At 37.0% G+C, this 15,389-nt stretch overlaps 1 protein-coding gene and 2 long non-coding RNA genes across 6 annotated transcripts in view; 2 read left to right on the top strand and 1 right to left on the bottom strand.

Moving 5' to 3' along the window:
- The window catches only part of LOC144629413 (nephrocystin-3-like), a 34,452-nt gene extending 29,970 nt beyond the window's left edge, over positions 1–4,482 (top strand). Inside the window, exons 26-34 of one of the 3 annotated variants that reach the window (XM_078487608.1) lie at positions 26–89; positions 714–841; positions 1,429–1,548; positions 2,080–2,131; positions 2,377–2,445; positions 2,720–2,751; positions 3,148–3,241; positions 3,485–3,610; positions 4,243–4,482. In XM_078487608.1, the coding sequence (XP_078343734.1) occupies positions 26–89; positions 714–841; positions 1,429–1,548; positions 2,080–2,131; positions 2,377–2,445; positions 2,720–2,751; positions 3,148–3,241; positions 3,485–3,610; positions 4,243–4,419 (862 nt within the window). In that variant the 3' untranslated portion in view covers positions 4,420–4,482. Of the gene's footprint in view, positions 1–25; positions 90–713; positions 842–1,428; positions 1,549–2,079; positions 2,137–2,376; positions 2,446–2,719; positions 2,752–3,147; positions 3,242–3,484; positions 3,611–4,242 lie in introns of those variants that run through there. The other 2 variants (XR_013566370.1, XR_013566369.1) reach the window with 2 other exon arrangements.
- A 3,869-nt stretch (positions 4,483–8,351) lies between these two features.
- LOC144630998 (uncharacterized) lies at positions 8,352–12,086 on the top strand. Its single transcript, XR_013566653.1, has 3 exons — positions 8,352–8,422; positions 8,698–8,774; positions 11,214–12,086. It is a non-coding gene; the product is annotated as an uncharacterized LOC144630998 (long non-coding RNA).
- A 295-nt stretch (positions 12,087–12,381) lies between these two features.
- On the bottom strand, positions 12,382–14,761 carry LOC144631006 (uncharacterized). Of its 2 annotated transcripts, none has more exons than XR_013566654.1 (3): positions 14,681–14,761; positions 13,249–13,332; positions 12,382–12,818 (listed from the first exon to the last, which is right to left on the bottom strand). It is a non-coding gene; the product is annotated as an uncharacterized LOC144631006 (long non-coding RNA). The 2 variants fall into 2 exon arrangements; XR_013566655.1 differs by having other exon boundaries at positions 12,382–12,810.
- Positions 14,762–15,389: the final 628 nt, after the last annotated feature.

The raw sequence follows: 15,389 nt of genomic DNA, 5'->3' as shown, positions 1-15,389 counted from the left end.
ACAATTATTAATTGTTATCTTCCAGGCATGCTATGGCAGAATCTTTACACAAACAAGCAGAGGGAATCAAACAGAAAGCAAACTCATCAGTAAGTCTGAAAGGCAACTTAATAACAATATTTGATTGTACTCTCTTATTCTTACTTGTTGTAAATTGAGGTCAAAGGCCAGTACTAACGAAGGTTCAAGTTGAATGGACATGACATCTGAAGGAGTCCCCTTGAAGCATAAATTTATATGCAGAAATGTTGTAGAGACCCCTTGATTCATTCTGAATCATTCATTCTAATTCATTCATTCTGGTTTGTTTTCGCATTGCTTTGGGATCTGTTGCATGAATCAACAGTTTACACAAGGTTGTAGTCACATTTTAGTCAGTTTTTCTGAGGCCTTGCCACCTCAATCACACAAGATTAAATTGATAGAAAAAGTTTGAGGGAACCCTGCAACCACATATTTGATAAAATAAGTAAACATGAAAGGAACTGCCTAGGTAGGCATTGCAGGGCTAAATTTTCATGATGATAATATAGTGCAAACCAGCTCTTAAGTTAGACTTGGGAGACGAATTTAAAAGTAGTATTTGGGGGAGTTGCCAAGGGGGACTCGTTATTGGAGAAAGTTTGACATGTAGGTTTTAGATGTCGGGCCTTTAGAGCAGGGGGGATTTCTTGAAGTTAACACTAGTTGAAAAACTGCAATTTTGTCTCTAGGTTGATCTCAGTGACTTAAAAAAGAAAACTCTCCAAGTGGAAGAGCTGGCTCGTGGATCACCCAGCGCTGAACTGGCGCGGTCACTCAATGAACTGGGAGTGTTGTACTTTCTTCAAAATAATCATGAGTAAGTTAAACATTAAATTTTTTCTGGAGGCACTTTCATCAAATTTTGTACCATGTTTAGGGCCTTGACAAACTAGATAGTTCAACAGCTAAAATGATTCTACAGCTATTAGTGCTCAGTGGAGCTTTTTTTACATGGTAAATGTTGAGGTTATCAGTAACTACTGGTAATTTTGTATGTGAGTTCTTGGTAGCTAGCATTCACTGCACATGTCAAAGTGCATGTATTGGCATTGAAACTGTTCGCAAAAAACTGATGAGTGGCTTAATTGTCAACATACAGCTGATATCAGGGGTTCGAGTTAGCGAGGGTAAAATTAGTAAGAAAATGACCTGTAGGGGAATTGAAAAAGGTTCGAGTTAGCGGGAGGTTTGGGTTATTGAGCGTCGAGTTATAGGGATTAATTATAGACTAAGACTAAGAAAAACTACTTACTAGTTATTGAAAACTTTTTGCTTTGTAAAATTTAGAGATGTGTGCAAAGTGGTTAGGTAATTAATTACGTAATATAGTAGATACAAAACAGATGTATTCTTCTTTTCCATTGGTCAACATCACAAAGCATTTTTCCTTTCTTTCTGCAACAGAGCTGCCAGGTCATTTTTTCAGCGGTCACTGGAGATGCGTGAAAGTGTACAGGGTCCTGATCACCCAGATGTGGCACAGTCTCTTCATAACTTGGCAGCCCTGTACAATGATCAAAAAATGTAAGTGTGTTAACTTTCCGAAGTATGCAGGTTAACTCCTGGTCACAGCACAGGCAGACCACCCTATGTGTTCGTGGTTAACAATTGTTTACATAAGACGGACAAAAGAAATACGTTGCAATCTATGAGAGTTATGAATAAAGCTCTTAAAATTACATTTCTAAATGAATCTCGTTCTAAATATTTCAAACGAGTCGATTAACATTTAATTCACCTTTATCGAAATATTTAGAACGAGATTCATTTAGAAATGTAATTTTTCAGAGCTTAATTATTCATAACTCTCATAGATATCAGCATATTTCTTTTGTTCGTCTTAGGTGAACAATTATTAACCACGAACACATAGGGTGGTCTGCCTTTGGTCACAGACACCTGAGTGGAAAAAAAATATGTTACTCAAAATAAATGAATAGTTTAGAGTGTAGTGCTTAATGGTTAGTGTATGTTAACTGGAGTAAATTGTCAGCTGTTCTGTCTTAAAAGAAGCTGACATGTGATTTTATTTTTTTAATAATTTTTTTTTGGCAGGTATGACAAGGCAGAGCCTCTCTATGCAAGAGCTTATCAGATAAGATTAAAGGTAGGAAGATGGTGATGTTAAATTTGGTTCTTTTAACTCGAATGATATAGATAAGAACAAAGCAACTTATTATTTATCATTGTCGAAGGTGAGGCATTTTTGTTGAATCTTCAAGTTTTGTTTTCATCATGCAAATGAATTTGTTTAACTAACAGGAATTAAGAGTTTTATTGCTGATTGTGAATAGGAGGACTTAAGAGCTCATAATGTAAAAGTGATTTCTTTGAAAAATTTTCCCTGTGCAGGCATTTCCACCACATCATGGGAGTGTGGCATCTACCATCAAACACTTGGCAGTGCTTTACAGAAAACAAGTTAGTATGAGAGTTCTTCTAGATTAGGTAAACTCAGATTTAAATAAATAAGCTACTACTAATTTACATCTCCATGCCATCTCAATTCTGTTTGGATAACATCTATTTTAAGGCAGTTAAGCATATGAAACGTGCAAACTTTTTTCTTGTTGTATTCTCATCACAATTGTTTTACTATCTTCCCTGACTCGTTGCCTCTTATGAGAAAGTTGTAAGAGAGGACTTGGCGCACTTGTTGCATCAAAGTTCAAATGTATTTCTTTGTTGTTGATAGGGTAAATATTCTGCTGCAGAGCCATTATACAGGTAAGGTGCAATTCCTCTTCCTTGTTTTGAATTATGATGTTTTGAGAAATAAACATTGTTACAATACTACATCTGACACAATTATGCAGTAGTCTTACGTTAGTTTGTTAGACTTAGACTCTGCATCGAAAGTCAAACGTGCACGTTCAAGCCTCTTCAAGGTCCTGATTTGTAAGAAAAGAAATTTTACTCTTGTACGCATACTTCTGTCTACTCTGGTACTGGTGGTCTCACTCATGGTCACTCATTCCACAGACACCAGACTTCAGCACTTGCAGTGATTGGCCATCTTGCGCATCCAATCTACAGAATTAGAACTGACTTTAACATTTAACCTAAAAAGCTAACTGCTTTGAAAAAAACTTCTTTCTCATGATGTTCTGTTTGCCCCTGCAGACAAGCCCTGGAAATCAGGGAGAAGACATTTGGCAAATCACACCCGAGTGTAGCTACAGCTCTCAACAACCTTGCTGTTATTTTATGTCTGCAGGTAAATTGACGAAAAACGTTATTCTCCTAACTGATTCCCATACATTTCTTTTACCTGACCCCATGTGGCAGTGTTATATTCGATGTGGCTGGAATTCATCAAAAGTTAGCTTTCATAGCAGGTTTTTTCGCGGGTGGAATCTCTAACACACAGCATTACTAGAAGTACTTTACAAAATACATTGACACAGTTGGGTTATTTGACAAATGATTCACAGATTACTGTCCGTATTATGATTGACAGGACAGACAGTCAGAAGCATTACCACTGTATGAGCGAGCTCTACAAATCTATGAAGACACGCTAGGTGGATCACACCCTCGAGTAGCAGATGCACTTGTTAACCTTGCAAAGCTTTCTTATGACCTGGTAAATACATGTGTTTCAATATGTTGTTAAACCATTTTGCCAAAGTGTTTTCAAATTCCTTTTATGCGATATGTCACCTACTAGGATTTCATCCACAGACTTAAAGTTAGAACCAGTTTGTACAGTTTGGTAAACTGAAGTACTGCTCACTAGCTTTCATCTGAATGGTCACACATTTGGGTTTCGTCCACAAACTTAAAAAGTTATAATCACCTTGTACAGCATAATAAACAATACCACATGAAAGTACTGCTTAATAGCTTCCATTGAATGGTCAAACACAAGTGTTTCATCCATAGACTTGAAAGTTAAAACCACCTTTTACAGCATGATTAACAGAACCACATGAAAGTACTGCTAAATATCATTCATTGAATTGTCATACACTAGGGTTTCATTCACAGACTTGAAAGTTAGAACCACTTTGTACAGCATGATAAACAGTACCACATGAAACAACTGCTCAAAAGCTTTCATTTGAATGGTCACACACTAGGGTTTCATCCACATACTTTAAAGTTAGAACCACCTTGTACAGTACAATTAACAGTACCACATGCAAGTACTGGTCACATACTATAGTCATGAAGCTACTCGTTGTTTCTCATTTATTTTCCTTTATTTTTTATTAGGATTCTCCAGAAAAAGCTGCCCAGCTGTACAAACGGGCCAACGACATCAGAGAAAGTGATCCACAGCATGGACTCTCACGTCGCTCGTCCTTCAGTGTACTAAGTAACGGCAGTTTGAAAAAACATTCACCGGCTCCACAGACTCATGACAGTATATCCAGAGTAATATCGTTATAAAATGGCCGACTTACTACCGTTAGAGTGGTTTTGTAATGACTTCCGATAGCAGTGTCTTGATTGGTGCCCAAAAATTCGTGTTGATTGCTCTAGCTAATCACGCGTAGAGCCAATCACATGAAAAGATGGATTACGCGTGGGCGAATTTCCCGCGCTTTTCTCGCGCTCGGCGCGGGATCTGAATGCATTTCATTTTTTTGAGTTCTGATTGGTTTGTTGTTACAGAACGTCTTTCAGTTGAATGGCTTTGTAATTGGTTAAAATACTGCAGCAGTCAGCCAATCGGGGCAAGCATGCTATGTCTTCCTTTCAATCAGACGAAAAACCAAAAGATTTCGTGACAAGAGTTTCGTCTGTTTTCCCGCGCTTGGCATCAATTGCGTGATTTTCTTCGAGTTCTGATTGGCACATTGCATTATTTCGTCTGTTGTGATTGGCCAGACAAAATTACTTTCAATTGGTTTCAGTTTTGGCTTTAACGACAGTCATTACAAAACCACTCTAAACCAAAACTACACCAACTAGAAAAGATAATATATTTATGAATGTTTATATGATAAAATGAATACAATTAAACACCAGACCTTAGGCTCTGTCGACTATTGCTTATAACCGTAAACGAGGATTGGACCATGTAATAACTGGTGGCGAGAGTCAGTAACTGTAGAAAAGTCTTGCGTTTTTTAAGGTCTTTGTTCACTGAATGAAATATGTAATGTTACGTACGAGTGCTCCGTATTTTCTCTTGATATATTTTTTTATTAATTATTTTTTACCCTTCTGAGCAGTCCCTCTTTTTGCTTAAAACCAGTGGAAGGAACCGGGACGCGAAAATTGCGAGCGAGATCGAGCGCGAATAACTTCGCACTCGTCTCGAGGCAAAGTTTGGGTTCTCTGATTGGCTAGAAGGTCTAGAGAAGCAACATTGAGACAGAAAATTCGCACGTGCAGTTCTTGGCGTTGTGATTGACTGAGAAATCTGGTAAACCAATAAAAAAATTTGAAAAAAAATATATATATGTCAACCTAAGGCAGTCGCAGTGTTAGGTCGTGCTTCTCCACGACACCTCCATTTTCTTATCCACTATATATTTAAAGGAAAAGATTTTATTTATGCAAATGAAATATATGCTTCTAGCAGCAAAGCCTTTTGATTTATGGAGCATATTACTAAAGGCAATACCAGAAAATATTTTGTCTTTTACAAAAACAAATAATAAAGTAATTAACTAAAAATACATCTTGTAAGAAAGAGATTTTATAAAATATATATATATATATATTGAACTATTTCTACCATTGTAAATAAAATGCAGCTCAAAAAAGAAAGAATAAAGCGAAGTCGTCTTTAAAAATGTCTCACGTCTCGCGCATTTTTCACTAGCAATATAAAATCCTAGGGGTCCCAGTGAGTTCCCTGTATAGGTAACCAACCCGTTACCAAGTGCATTTTCTCGTGCGGTTCCCCAGCCTTCCCCCTTGGGTTTTTCCCAGGGTAAACCCTGTGCTCCCGATATCTCCCTGTGTTTCACTAAATCTAACCTCGTCCTTGCCCCTCCATTTACCGCGCATTCAACACTTTCGTACAACAGATATGTAGTCGGCGCCATTTCTAACGTGTACACAATTGTTTTGCACGAATATGTAACCGATAGACAGAGTGGTGACCAAACTGACCATTTATGAAGGTGAACCCTGTTGTTTCGATTCTGTTTTTTCAGTAAAAAGTACTAAAATTGACTCGCTCGTTCACGAAATGGCCCTAGAACATCAAGATGAAGATATAAAGTAAATTGTTGTTGAAGATAAAGGGGGAGCCGCTATTTTTTAGTTGTTTTTCCAGGCCACCAGGGCAGGACTTGAAAAATTCAGCTTTACTTTTTCAAGTTGAGATCTAAAGTTGCTGATGGCATAACAATAATATCACTTGTTTATAGCTTCAGTACACTGGCAAAGTATTTTTTAACAGAACTAGACCACTATTTGTAGGTTTCCATACGTCTTTAGGCTCCTGAATTTTTGAAGTGAAGCTCGTGACAGTGTCCCTTTACAACTCTTCACTTTTGAAGTAATATATCAAACACGAGAGGCAGTGTTTCATCGGGATATCCAAACACCGAGAAGAGAGTTGAAAATACGACGCGCAGCGGAGTATTTTTGACGAAATTCGAGGTGTTTGGATAGCCGATGAAACACTGTCTCGAGTGTTTGATATATCTTCTCAATCGAAACAAAAACTACGGAGAAATAAAATCATAAAAATCTATGCTAATTAAGATCGGGTTTCCAAACCACCGTCACGGTTATAATTTTCTTTGTTTTAACTTAATGAATTATTAATGAGTTTAAGAAAGCGTTTTCGAAATCTCTGGGCGCTTTCCATTCGACCAAAAATTCTGGTTTGAGTTTCCGAAAAATTCCAGTGGCAAATGGAACAGCATTTTCCAACTTTTCCGGCTGACTGCACGGAAGGCAAAACAAAATTTGCATATGTCATATGGTCAGGTAGTGCGTCTAATATGGAAATTTCTACGGTGCATTAAAATAATGCACTGTTGCCGGTTTCCTGCACATATAACTCGATATTTTTGCAAATAAAAAGCATTCCGAGAACTGAAAATAAACGCCATGAATGACATCGTGGCAACAAATACAGGGACCTTTCAAAAGGCACACTACAAGCAACGAAAACGTCGCCAACCCGAAAAAGTTTAATGAGCAAAACAATGGCGTAGCCTGCACGCGCGTTATAAATATTTGTACATTTCTTTGCTGCCGCCTGCAAAACAACAACGAAAAACAACCGAGTTCACCAAAATTTTTTATTTGGAGTTTCAAGAATGCTTCCTTAACACATGTAGCTGCTTTCAGCTGCACAAATCGTTAAATTTTCTGCCGAAGGAACTTAGGCTGAGTGTAAAATGGTAGCTTTTTCCAAAATTTCCGGAAAAGAGGACAACCTCGCAAGGTAGACCCAAATTTTCGAAAACAATTTCCGGGAACTTTCAGTTCCATTTGATTTTGCTTCTGGAATTTCCGGGGTTTTCGGTTGAATGGTTCGCATTTCGGAAAGTCAAACTTTCCGAGCAAATTTCTGTACCATTCGTCCTTGTTCCAAAATTTCCGGAATTTTTGGTCGAATGGAAAGCGCCCTCTGTTTTCGATAAAACGATCAGTGTTTCCGTCGTTTTAATGTGGACCATAAGCAAAAACATATTAAAAAGAATGCGTTTTCAAACCAAAAACCCACTAAAGTAAATGGGGCCTCACTCTGGCATTTATTGTCAAATTAAATAAATTCATCTCATGAGGATCCAGGATCCTCGCAATGCGATTTCACGTGCAAACGTTGAGGTGTGATTTTTCTCATTTACATTTTATTCTTCACTACCTCGTGGTTGGAGCTGTTCGACTTCTTCGAAGGGAGGAAATTTCTTGACAAATGTAAGTTCACAGCCACAACAATCGTCGAAAGCTTAAGACATTTTTAAGCAGTTTCCTCTGGAAGACCGGATGTCGACCTATAACTCACTGCCGAGTTGATTCAGCTACTAACAACACCTGGAAGACCTCACGAGGTAAGAGTTCAAACTGTGCGATAATGTGAGACTAAAGGAAAGGCAAGCTAGGGAAGCGAAACGATACAATCCTACCAAGTAATGTGAGCAGTAAGTTCTCTGTTATAGAGTGGATTCAAAATTTGTCAAAGAACCATTTTTTTCAGAGCAAACTCTTTCACTTTTACGCCAGCGATGTTGCTCCTAGCTATACAAGACTCTGCCTACACTAATGACAATGCAATACTAGACGACTCACAATATGCATAGTCTCCCTCTACTAACTATGCAATATGATACTCTATTTGCAATATGATTGGATTCAGTGCACTGGTATTTACTAGTTACTCATTGCGGCATTGTTTTTTTTTTCTCAGTTTTAGACGAATTACCGTTTTAGATGCATTTTGGATGGAAGCGCAAAAAGGAAACCACTTGAAACGAAGGTAAGCTGCAGTAAAAAAAGGTCCGTAATGTGTACATGTGGCTATTGTTAGAATCTTTCCACTGTAGTAGGGCACGAAGACGTCAGATGTTAATTAAACTTTTAGAAATTAAAGGGTGAACAATATAGACAACTAAGATCTTACGCTTCTGATTACCTTTTGTCAAAGCTGTCAAAGATTTTCGAACTCTTTTCCCTGGCAATCCATCAGTTAGAAAGTTTCGTGTGGAAATGGATGGCATTAACTCATTCCGGAATTCTTTTTCTTATTTTCAGTTGAACTGCTACTGGAGGAAAATCTTTATAAGACGTTGGAGGGTCAGGAGGAAACACCTGTGAAACATTAAGCGAAGGTAAGCCATAGAAACCTACTGCTGTAGTAAAAACAGGTACGCAATGTGTACATGCGACTACTGCTTCCATTGCAGTGTTCGATATATTGCAAGGAGAAATGGGTGTTGATCACTTTACAAGACAAAGCAAGTTTATAAGTACAGATTGTGACATGTTTCAAAGGAATTCAAAATCTTTTTCTTTTTATTACCATGGCAACGGTGTTGAGAGTGTAGCAACACATCAAAACAACACGTTATTAACCCACGTAACCATGGCAATGTATTAGGTGTCGATCACTCTAACAAACAAAGGGTATTTTCCCGTTTTGTTTAAACAATTTAGGTCATTTAAGCATCAATAGTTGTAAGGCAAGACTAAGTGGCCTCTTTCTCTCTCCGAGAAACATTTGTAGCCCGTATGGCGAGTTAAAATAATCCAAGTCCAGCGATCATGCGAGAGCCAAATTCTAGAACACAGATTCTATTATAGAGGGGCAAATTCAGTCGTTTGTTGACATTTTTGTCCACCAAATCTTTTACCAATAATGGAATGATCGGAATGTAAACAAAAAACAAAAGGGGATTCCCAGGAAAACCAGGGCCATTTGTCAATCAACAATGAGCAAGACCAAAGCTTGAAATTAGTCGTAAGTAAAAAAAAAGTATAGCCGTTTTTATTATTCAACAAATGCGCGCGCTGCCCATATATGGTCAAAATGTTATTGATATCTGTCATCCGTACATGACAGATATCCTGCGATATACGTTGGTCGCGAATCGTCCTGTCTGTAAGCGCTGCATAATTACAGTTTATCCATCTGCAAAACGTGTTTCGTTGACAATTTGTTGAATAATAAAAAATATCCTGCTCTCTTGCGGAATATCGACTGATTTTAGCCAACTCGGCCTACGGCCTCGTCGGCTAAGTATCAGGCGACATTCCGCGCGATCTCGCAGGATAATTGTTAAATAATTTTCTTTTGCTGCCGTTTTAAAAAACACAGCAGTATAATCAAATTTATAATAAAATGAAAGAATACTGGACACGTCCGAACACATATAGGAACTAGGAAACAATAAACTTCTCTTTTCTGTACACTTTTCTCAGTCTTTTATAATGTAAAGCCTCAAAGATATGTCATCTACAATATTTCCAGAATGTTGTTTCTTTCAGAAGGGCGGTACAGCGGCCAAAATATCTTTAGATATCCAAAATTGCGTTAATTAATTTCCTTCATTTTGAAAATTTGCCCCCTCTCTTACGTTAATTTACTTTATTCAAAAGAAATTTTCCCTCCAATTCGCGTTAATTTTAGTCGCGTTAATTGTAAAGGCCTTAATTTATGGGAGCGTTAGTTTCCTATAATAAGGTATAACAAAAGCAATAATTTTCTCCCTTCTTTATTGGCCTGCAATGCGATCAACATGCAGTTTCTCCTTACAATGTCAATTAAAAATATATAAAAACAGGTGAAGAGAAAAACGAAAATCATCAACTAGAGATATCGTCTTTATGCATCATCAAATTCTCCAAACTCGCTTCAAAGAAATGTATGGAAATCATTGAGGAGAATTGTCGTTTTTATCTTGGGGAGGTGAACTCGGGAACATGGAAAGCATTATAGGGCGATCTTTGCTGACGTCAATGTCTACATTTTGGCTCATTAACATACGACTTTGCATAGAGAAGGCATCCTGCGATATCCGTTATATCCAAAATAACTCCAGAAGTTTAAAAAGCTTATGAAATTTACTAATCGGTGAAATTTTCAGCTCTTTACGTGTAATATTGAAGGATATATTAGTTTTCTAACACTGCAAAATATCTGGGTGGCAAAAGCGCTAATGAGCCCAAACATTCTTTGTAAAATTTTGAATTTTCAAACCCGCGTCAAAGAAAAACTATTTGATACGTCAGGCTCAAATTTATAGCGAAAGTTAATCGTGTCATGCACTTTCAATATTCATACCTGATATTTTTGTAGCTCGATCAGAAAGTGAAGCGCTTATGCTTATGAGGAAAATATTGTAAACAAAGATTTTTCTGTACCACTCAGCCTTTCTGTATGGAACAACGGACGAAACGTAATTTCTAAGCGTTTATACGTCACCAAAGAAAATATTTCTTCCACAGTTGTAAATTTTCAATGGTCTTAAATACTGAGACTGACCGCGGAGCATTTTTCTTATTGGGGAGGGAAAGGGGGGGGGGGGGGGGGTTGACTAGTGACTTGAAGTGCGGGCTTTGGAGACTCTTCTCTTAGAAAGCCTTTATTTTTTCGGAAAGATTGGGAGGGGCTAAGCCCCCCCCCCCCAGTCCCCCTGCTCCACTGTCCCTGATGTCATAAAGCAAATGTCTAGATTAGCTCGTTTTGTAGTGCATCTTTATTTGTATAAAACAAGTTCAATTTCTTTCTTATTTTAACATGCACATTTGTTTTTATTTTTTTTTTTCAGTGTCTTTAACGCTGCTTGCTGAATGATGTGGATCATAGTCAAGAAAAGGACAAGACCACTAACGAACTCAATTTACAAGAAAACATAGTCAGAGGTTAATTATAGAGGTAATATACCTTAATTTAGGTAAGGATCTTTTCTGCAAAACATTTTTCACTCGTCAACAATAAGATTTCACAAAATTGAAGTTGCCATCCAGTTGCCAAAAGTGTAACAAAAGTTCTAGCATTTGAGTTAGTATCGAATACAATTTAATTGCCTATTACAAACAAACTAATCGTTCTAAATTGCTTGTAATCAGAATTTTGTATTTTGTTTTTAAATTTGAAAACATTTGAAAAGCAAAACATTCTTCTCGTTTCTGGCAAGAAAGATAATTCTCTTGGATTAATTTATAGTTACGTTCAAGGCGTGAAAAAGTACTTTTCCAATGACTGTCGAAAGAAATTTGAAAGTTTTTTGATTAGAATTGATCCAAAACAACTCGTGTAACTTGTAGAAGATTTTCAACGTTATTTAATATTACTGAGCGAATAACTGCCGTCACAAAGCGATAGAATGTGCGACCAAAACATGTAAACACATGGTTTGGTTTCATGGTCTATTGTACGTTTCTGCGACGGCAGGAATTTGCTGCACGATTAATTTTGTTCTGTTTTTATGACAGTCATTGGAAAACTGCTTTAATTTATAACTTGCCAAAAATAAGTAAACTAGAATTGTTTTTCTTTGCTTTTATAACGAGCCAAATTTTTTAAAGGTAATTTTTTGGTTACAAGTTGTCAGAGCAAGATTTTACTCATTTCTCTCAATCTTTGCGCTAATTCGAATTAAGGTAGTCAGATTTTCTAGATCAACAATCTAACTTTTGAAGCTGGCAGAATTTTTGTACTGTTTACAAGTTTTGTGTTCCGCCTTTTATAATTTTTTAGTCAAATTAAGTAGTCAAGTTTATTACTTGTTAGTCAGTGTTGTAAATAACTTTTATTCTTAATTAACAATATTGTAATAAGATAATAGTACTTAAAAAGAAATAAAACCGCACTTCTATTGTTTCTTGGTTTATTGTCTTTTATTGAGCGCACTAATGAACAAAAAAAATTGCGCTTTTAAAAGGGCCTGGAAACTAGTCAGAATATAGGCTATCTCTTTTACTATATTTTGACTATGTAGGGTTGCCGAAAAGAAAAAAAATTCTGCGATTTTGAACAGAGTCTAGTCAGAAAATCAAACATATACTTTGACTTTTGATGGGATAAATCTTTTGCACAGTGCAAGATTTTTCCCGCCAAAAGACTTAGTATATTTTTGACTCAAAACCAGACACCGTTCAAAAGCGCAGACTTTTTTTTCTAAGGACAATTTTCCCGCCAAAAAACCCCAGACTTAGTCTTTTTTCGACTTTTTTTCTTGGCCCTTTTAAAAGCGCAAACTTTTTATCCGAGAAAAATTTTCCCGCCAAAAGACTTAGTTTATTTTTTCCAATTTGTATTTTCCGTATAAAATTTCTTTCTTGAAAGCACTAAATCACCAGCCAGACATCATGGACATTTTAATGCAATTGATGGATTTCTTTTGTAAATCGTCTGTGGTTATCCTTCAACCCTGAAAGGAAAAAATGTTGAATTTAATATTAAAATCTACACTTAAAGTAGTTTGCGTACATGTGTAACAACATTTTTAAATCGCATTGCGCTATATTTCTAAAACATTGCTACTTATTATTTCACCTAAATGTAAACGCATAAGCTACTCGCTAAATTTAAAAAAAAATGATTTGGAAGTTCAGTTCAAACTAATTGCTTCAAATTTTTCTTTGTTTAAGCCTCTTCCCACCCTAACATTCCTCCCATCTAAGAGAAAATTCTCTTGTCCCATCCTAAACAGAGACAGTTGTAGAATTTAAATGTTTAAGTTCTCGCGTGGAGCACCGAATTATGATCCAAAATTGGTTCGGGTCATGTTGATATTTCTATCATGAAAACGGGCCCCTGCTAAACGATATACATTTGATAACAATGAAAACTGAACTCACCTATATTGTGCGGCGCAGAGAATGTCTTTTCCAGTCCGACTTTTGCTGGTTTTTCCATCTTCAGTAAAATAGTCCAGAACGTTTCTAAACGGTTGAAGAAAACAATGGGAAAATTAGGAAATTGATAATGATGACGACAAAATTCCGGGATAAGTCTAAATGATCCACAGCAATTACAAATCGTGTTTTTGCGTAGTGGTAATAAGTCTACATTTAAGCTAAAACGGTCTACAGTAATGAGTCTTATTCCCGTTTTGTGCAATATAAAGCAACTATGTCACAGTTAAGATGTGTTTATTGTTCATCGTGGTTTAAGATTGGAAATATGAACGCTTATTCGTTTGTCTCACGATAGAATTGCTTTGAGTTGTTGATCGCAACGATTCGACTGCAATACTGCTAGTCTTCGTCAGGCGATAAGGTCGATTGTTTATGAAACGAAACGCAGCGAGCCAACATGCTACAAATAGCGACACGTAAACAATCGACCTCATCGCCTGATGAAGACTAGCAGTATTAGATAGATAGATAAACTTTATTAATGTGTCAAGGCCACATAGCCTGGGAAAATCCCATACTAATTTGGGGACACAGTCGAAACGTCGCGATCAACAACTCAAAGCGATTCCATCGTGAGACAAAACGAGTAAACGTTCATATTTCCTATAAAGCAACTAGAAAATCTTGGTATTCCTCTTGGATGGGCTGCTTGTCCCCACGCTCACGAGTTAGTCCCCAGAACAAGTATTGTCATGTTGCCCTGATATTTTGCCAAAACCCGCTGTAGAGGGGCACAGTCAGATTTAAGATTCATGCCCAAGAACACAACACTGTTTCCCCTTACCGTTCATAGGGCTGTCCCAAACATGCTCGGCAACTTTTGGGCAACTTTTCATCTATCGAGCCACTTTTTTTCCTTTCGCGCAACTTCAAGGAACTTTTTGCAAATTTCTAGACCGAAGATTTCCGAAGATTGTCCGCGTGTTGTTCGAAGGCCATACGAACTTTTTCCGAGGATTTTTCGAAATTTTCCGAAGATTAACGAAATTTGCCGAAGATTTCCAAGAAAGTTCAAAGTATGCTTCAACTTTCGGATCATTCAGCATTAAAAACTTGTTAGTAAATATGACGTAAATATGACGTCATCGTTTTGGTTTTTAGGACCACCTTTGGAGCAACCTTCGAGCAAATTTTTGGGAAATTTCGAGCATCTTTTGGACAGCCCTAACCGTTTAATCCCGAGTCCAAATCGTTAACCATCAGACCATCACGCCTCCCATGCTTCAGAGAAAGAAAAACCGATTTGTTAAGTTAGGATTCTGGTACTTAAAGCAGTCAATAGTTAAAGCGCGCAGTGCCAGTTTTTGACTTAAGATCCCCAATTCCAAGGGATAAATCTCATTTATTAAGTAAAAAATGTTTATGTACTCACCTATTTGCTGTGATGCAAAGAAGTTCTTTCCATCTTTTGAGAGTCGTTCCATCGTTAGCGAAACCGTCTAGAAACTGTTGGAAAAGAAAAATGAATTAGTAAAAACTAGTACAATGGCAGACTGTCATGGTTATATTAAGACTGAATGTATCCAATTTGAAGAAAGCCTTTAGTTCAGTAGAATACAATAAAAGTTGATAGAAAATTGATTTATCAAGCCGGGTTCGTTTCATATGGAGAAAGATGTTACTCTAGCTTTACCTTACTGGTTTGAACATATGGTTCATTTAGACTATATCCAAAATTAGGTATCTTTGACCACTTTTTTAGTCACCATGGCAACGAAGAATCTTGACGTCACATGCAGTTATTTTAATTTGTTGAGTTCTAAAGTCTTTACAAAGATGTATTAAAAGTTTAACCTCAGCATTATTTTTGAGGCTTCAATAGAATGCCAAAGACGGGAATATATAGACCACTACGAGCCACCTTAATTTTTTAAAATCCCTTAATTTAATAAATGCGTATGTCCTTGTTCCATCTTAAAGAAGAGAAGGCCAGGAACAATAGCGAAGCGCGCGAGGTCTAAAAATAGAATGCAAATGAATATAACCCCCACGAGGCTCAGAAAACATCAGCGTGTTCTGAGAAAAATAGAAGGAATCCAGGCGAAGATTTCATTTTATAAAAGTGCTTTAGGAATACCGGC

The sequence above is a fragment of the Oculina patagonica genome, chromosome 11 (genome assembly GCF_052425735.1).
Source record: "Oculina patagonica isolate OP01 chromosome 11, crgOcupat, whole genome shotgun sequence".
Taxonomy (NCBI): domain Eukaryota; kingdom Metazoa; phylum Cnidaria; class Anthozoa; order Scleractinia; family Oculinidae; genus Oculina; species Oculina patagonica.
This window is presented reverse-complemented; position numbering and strand designations above follow the sequence as displayed.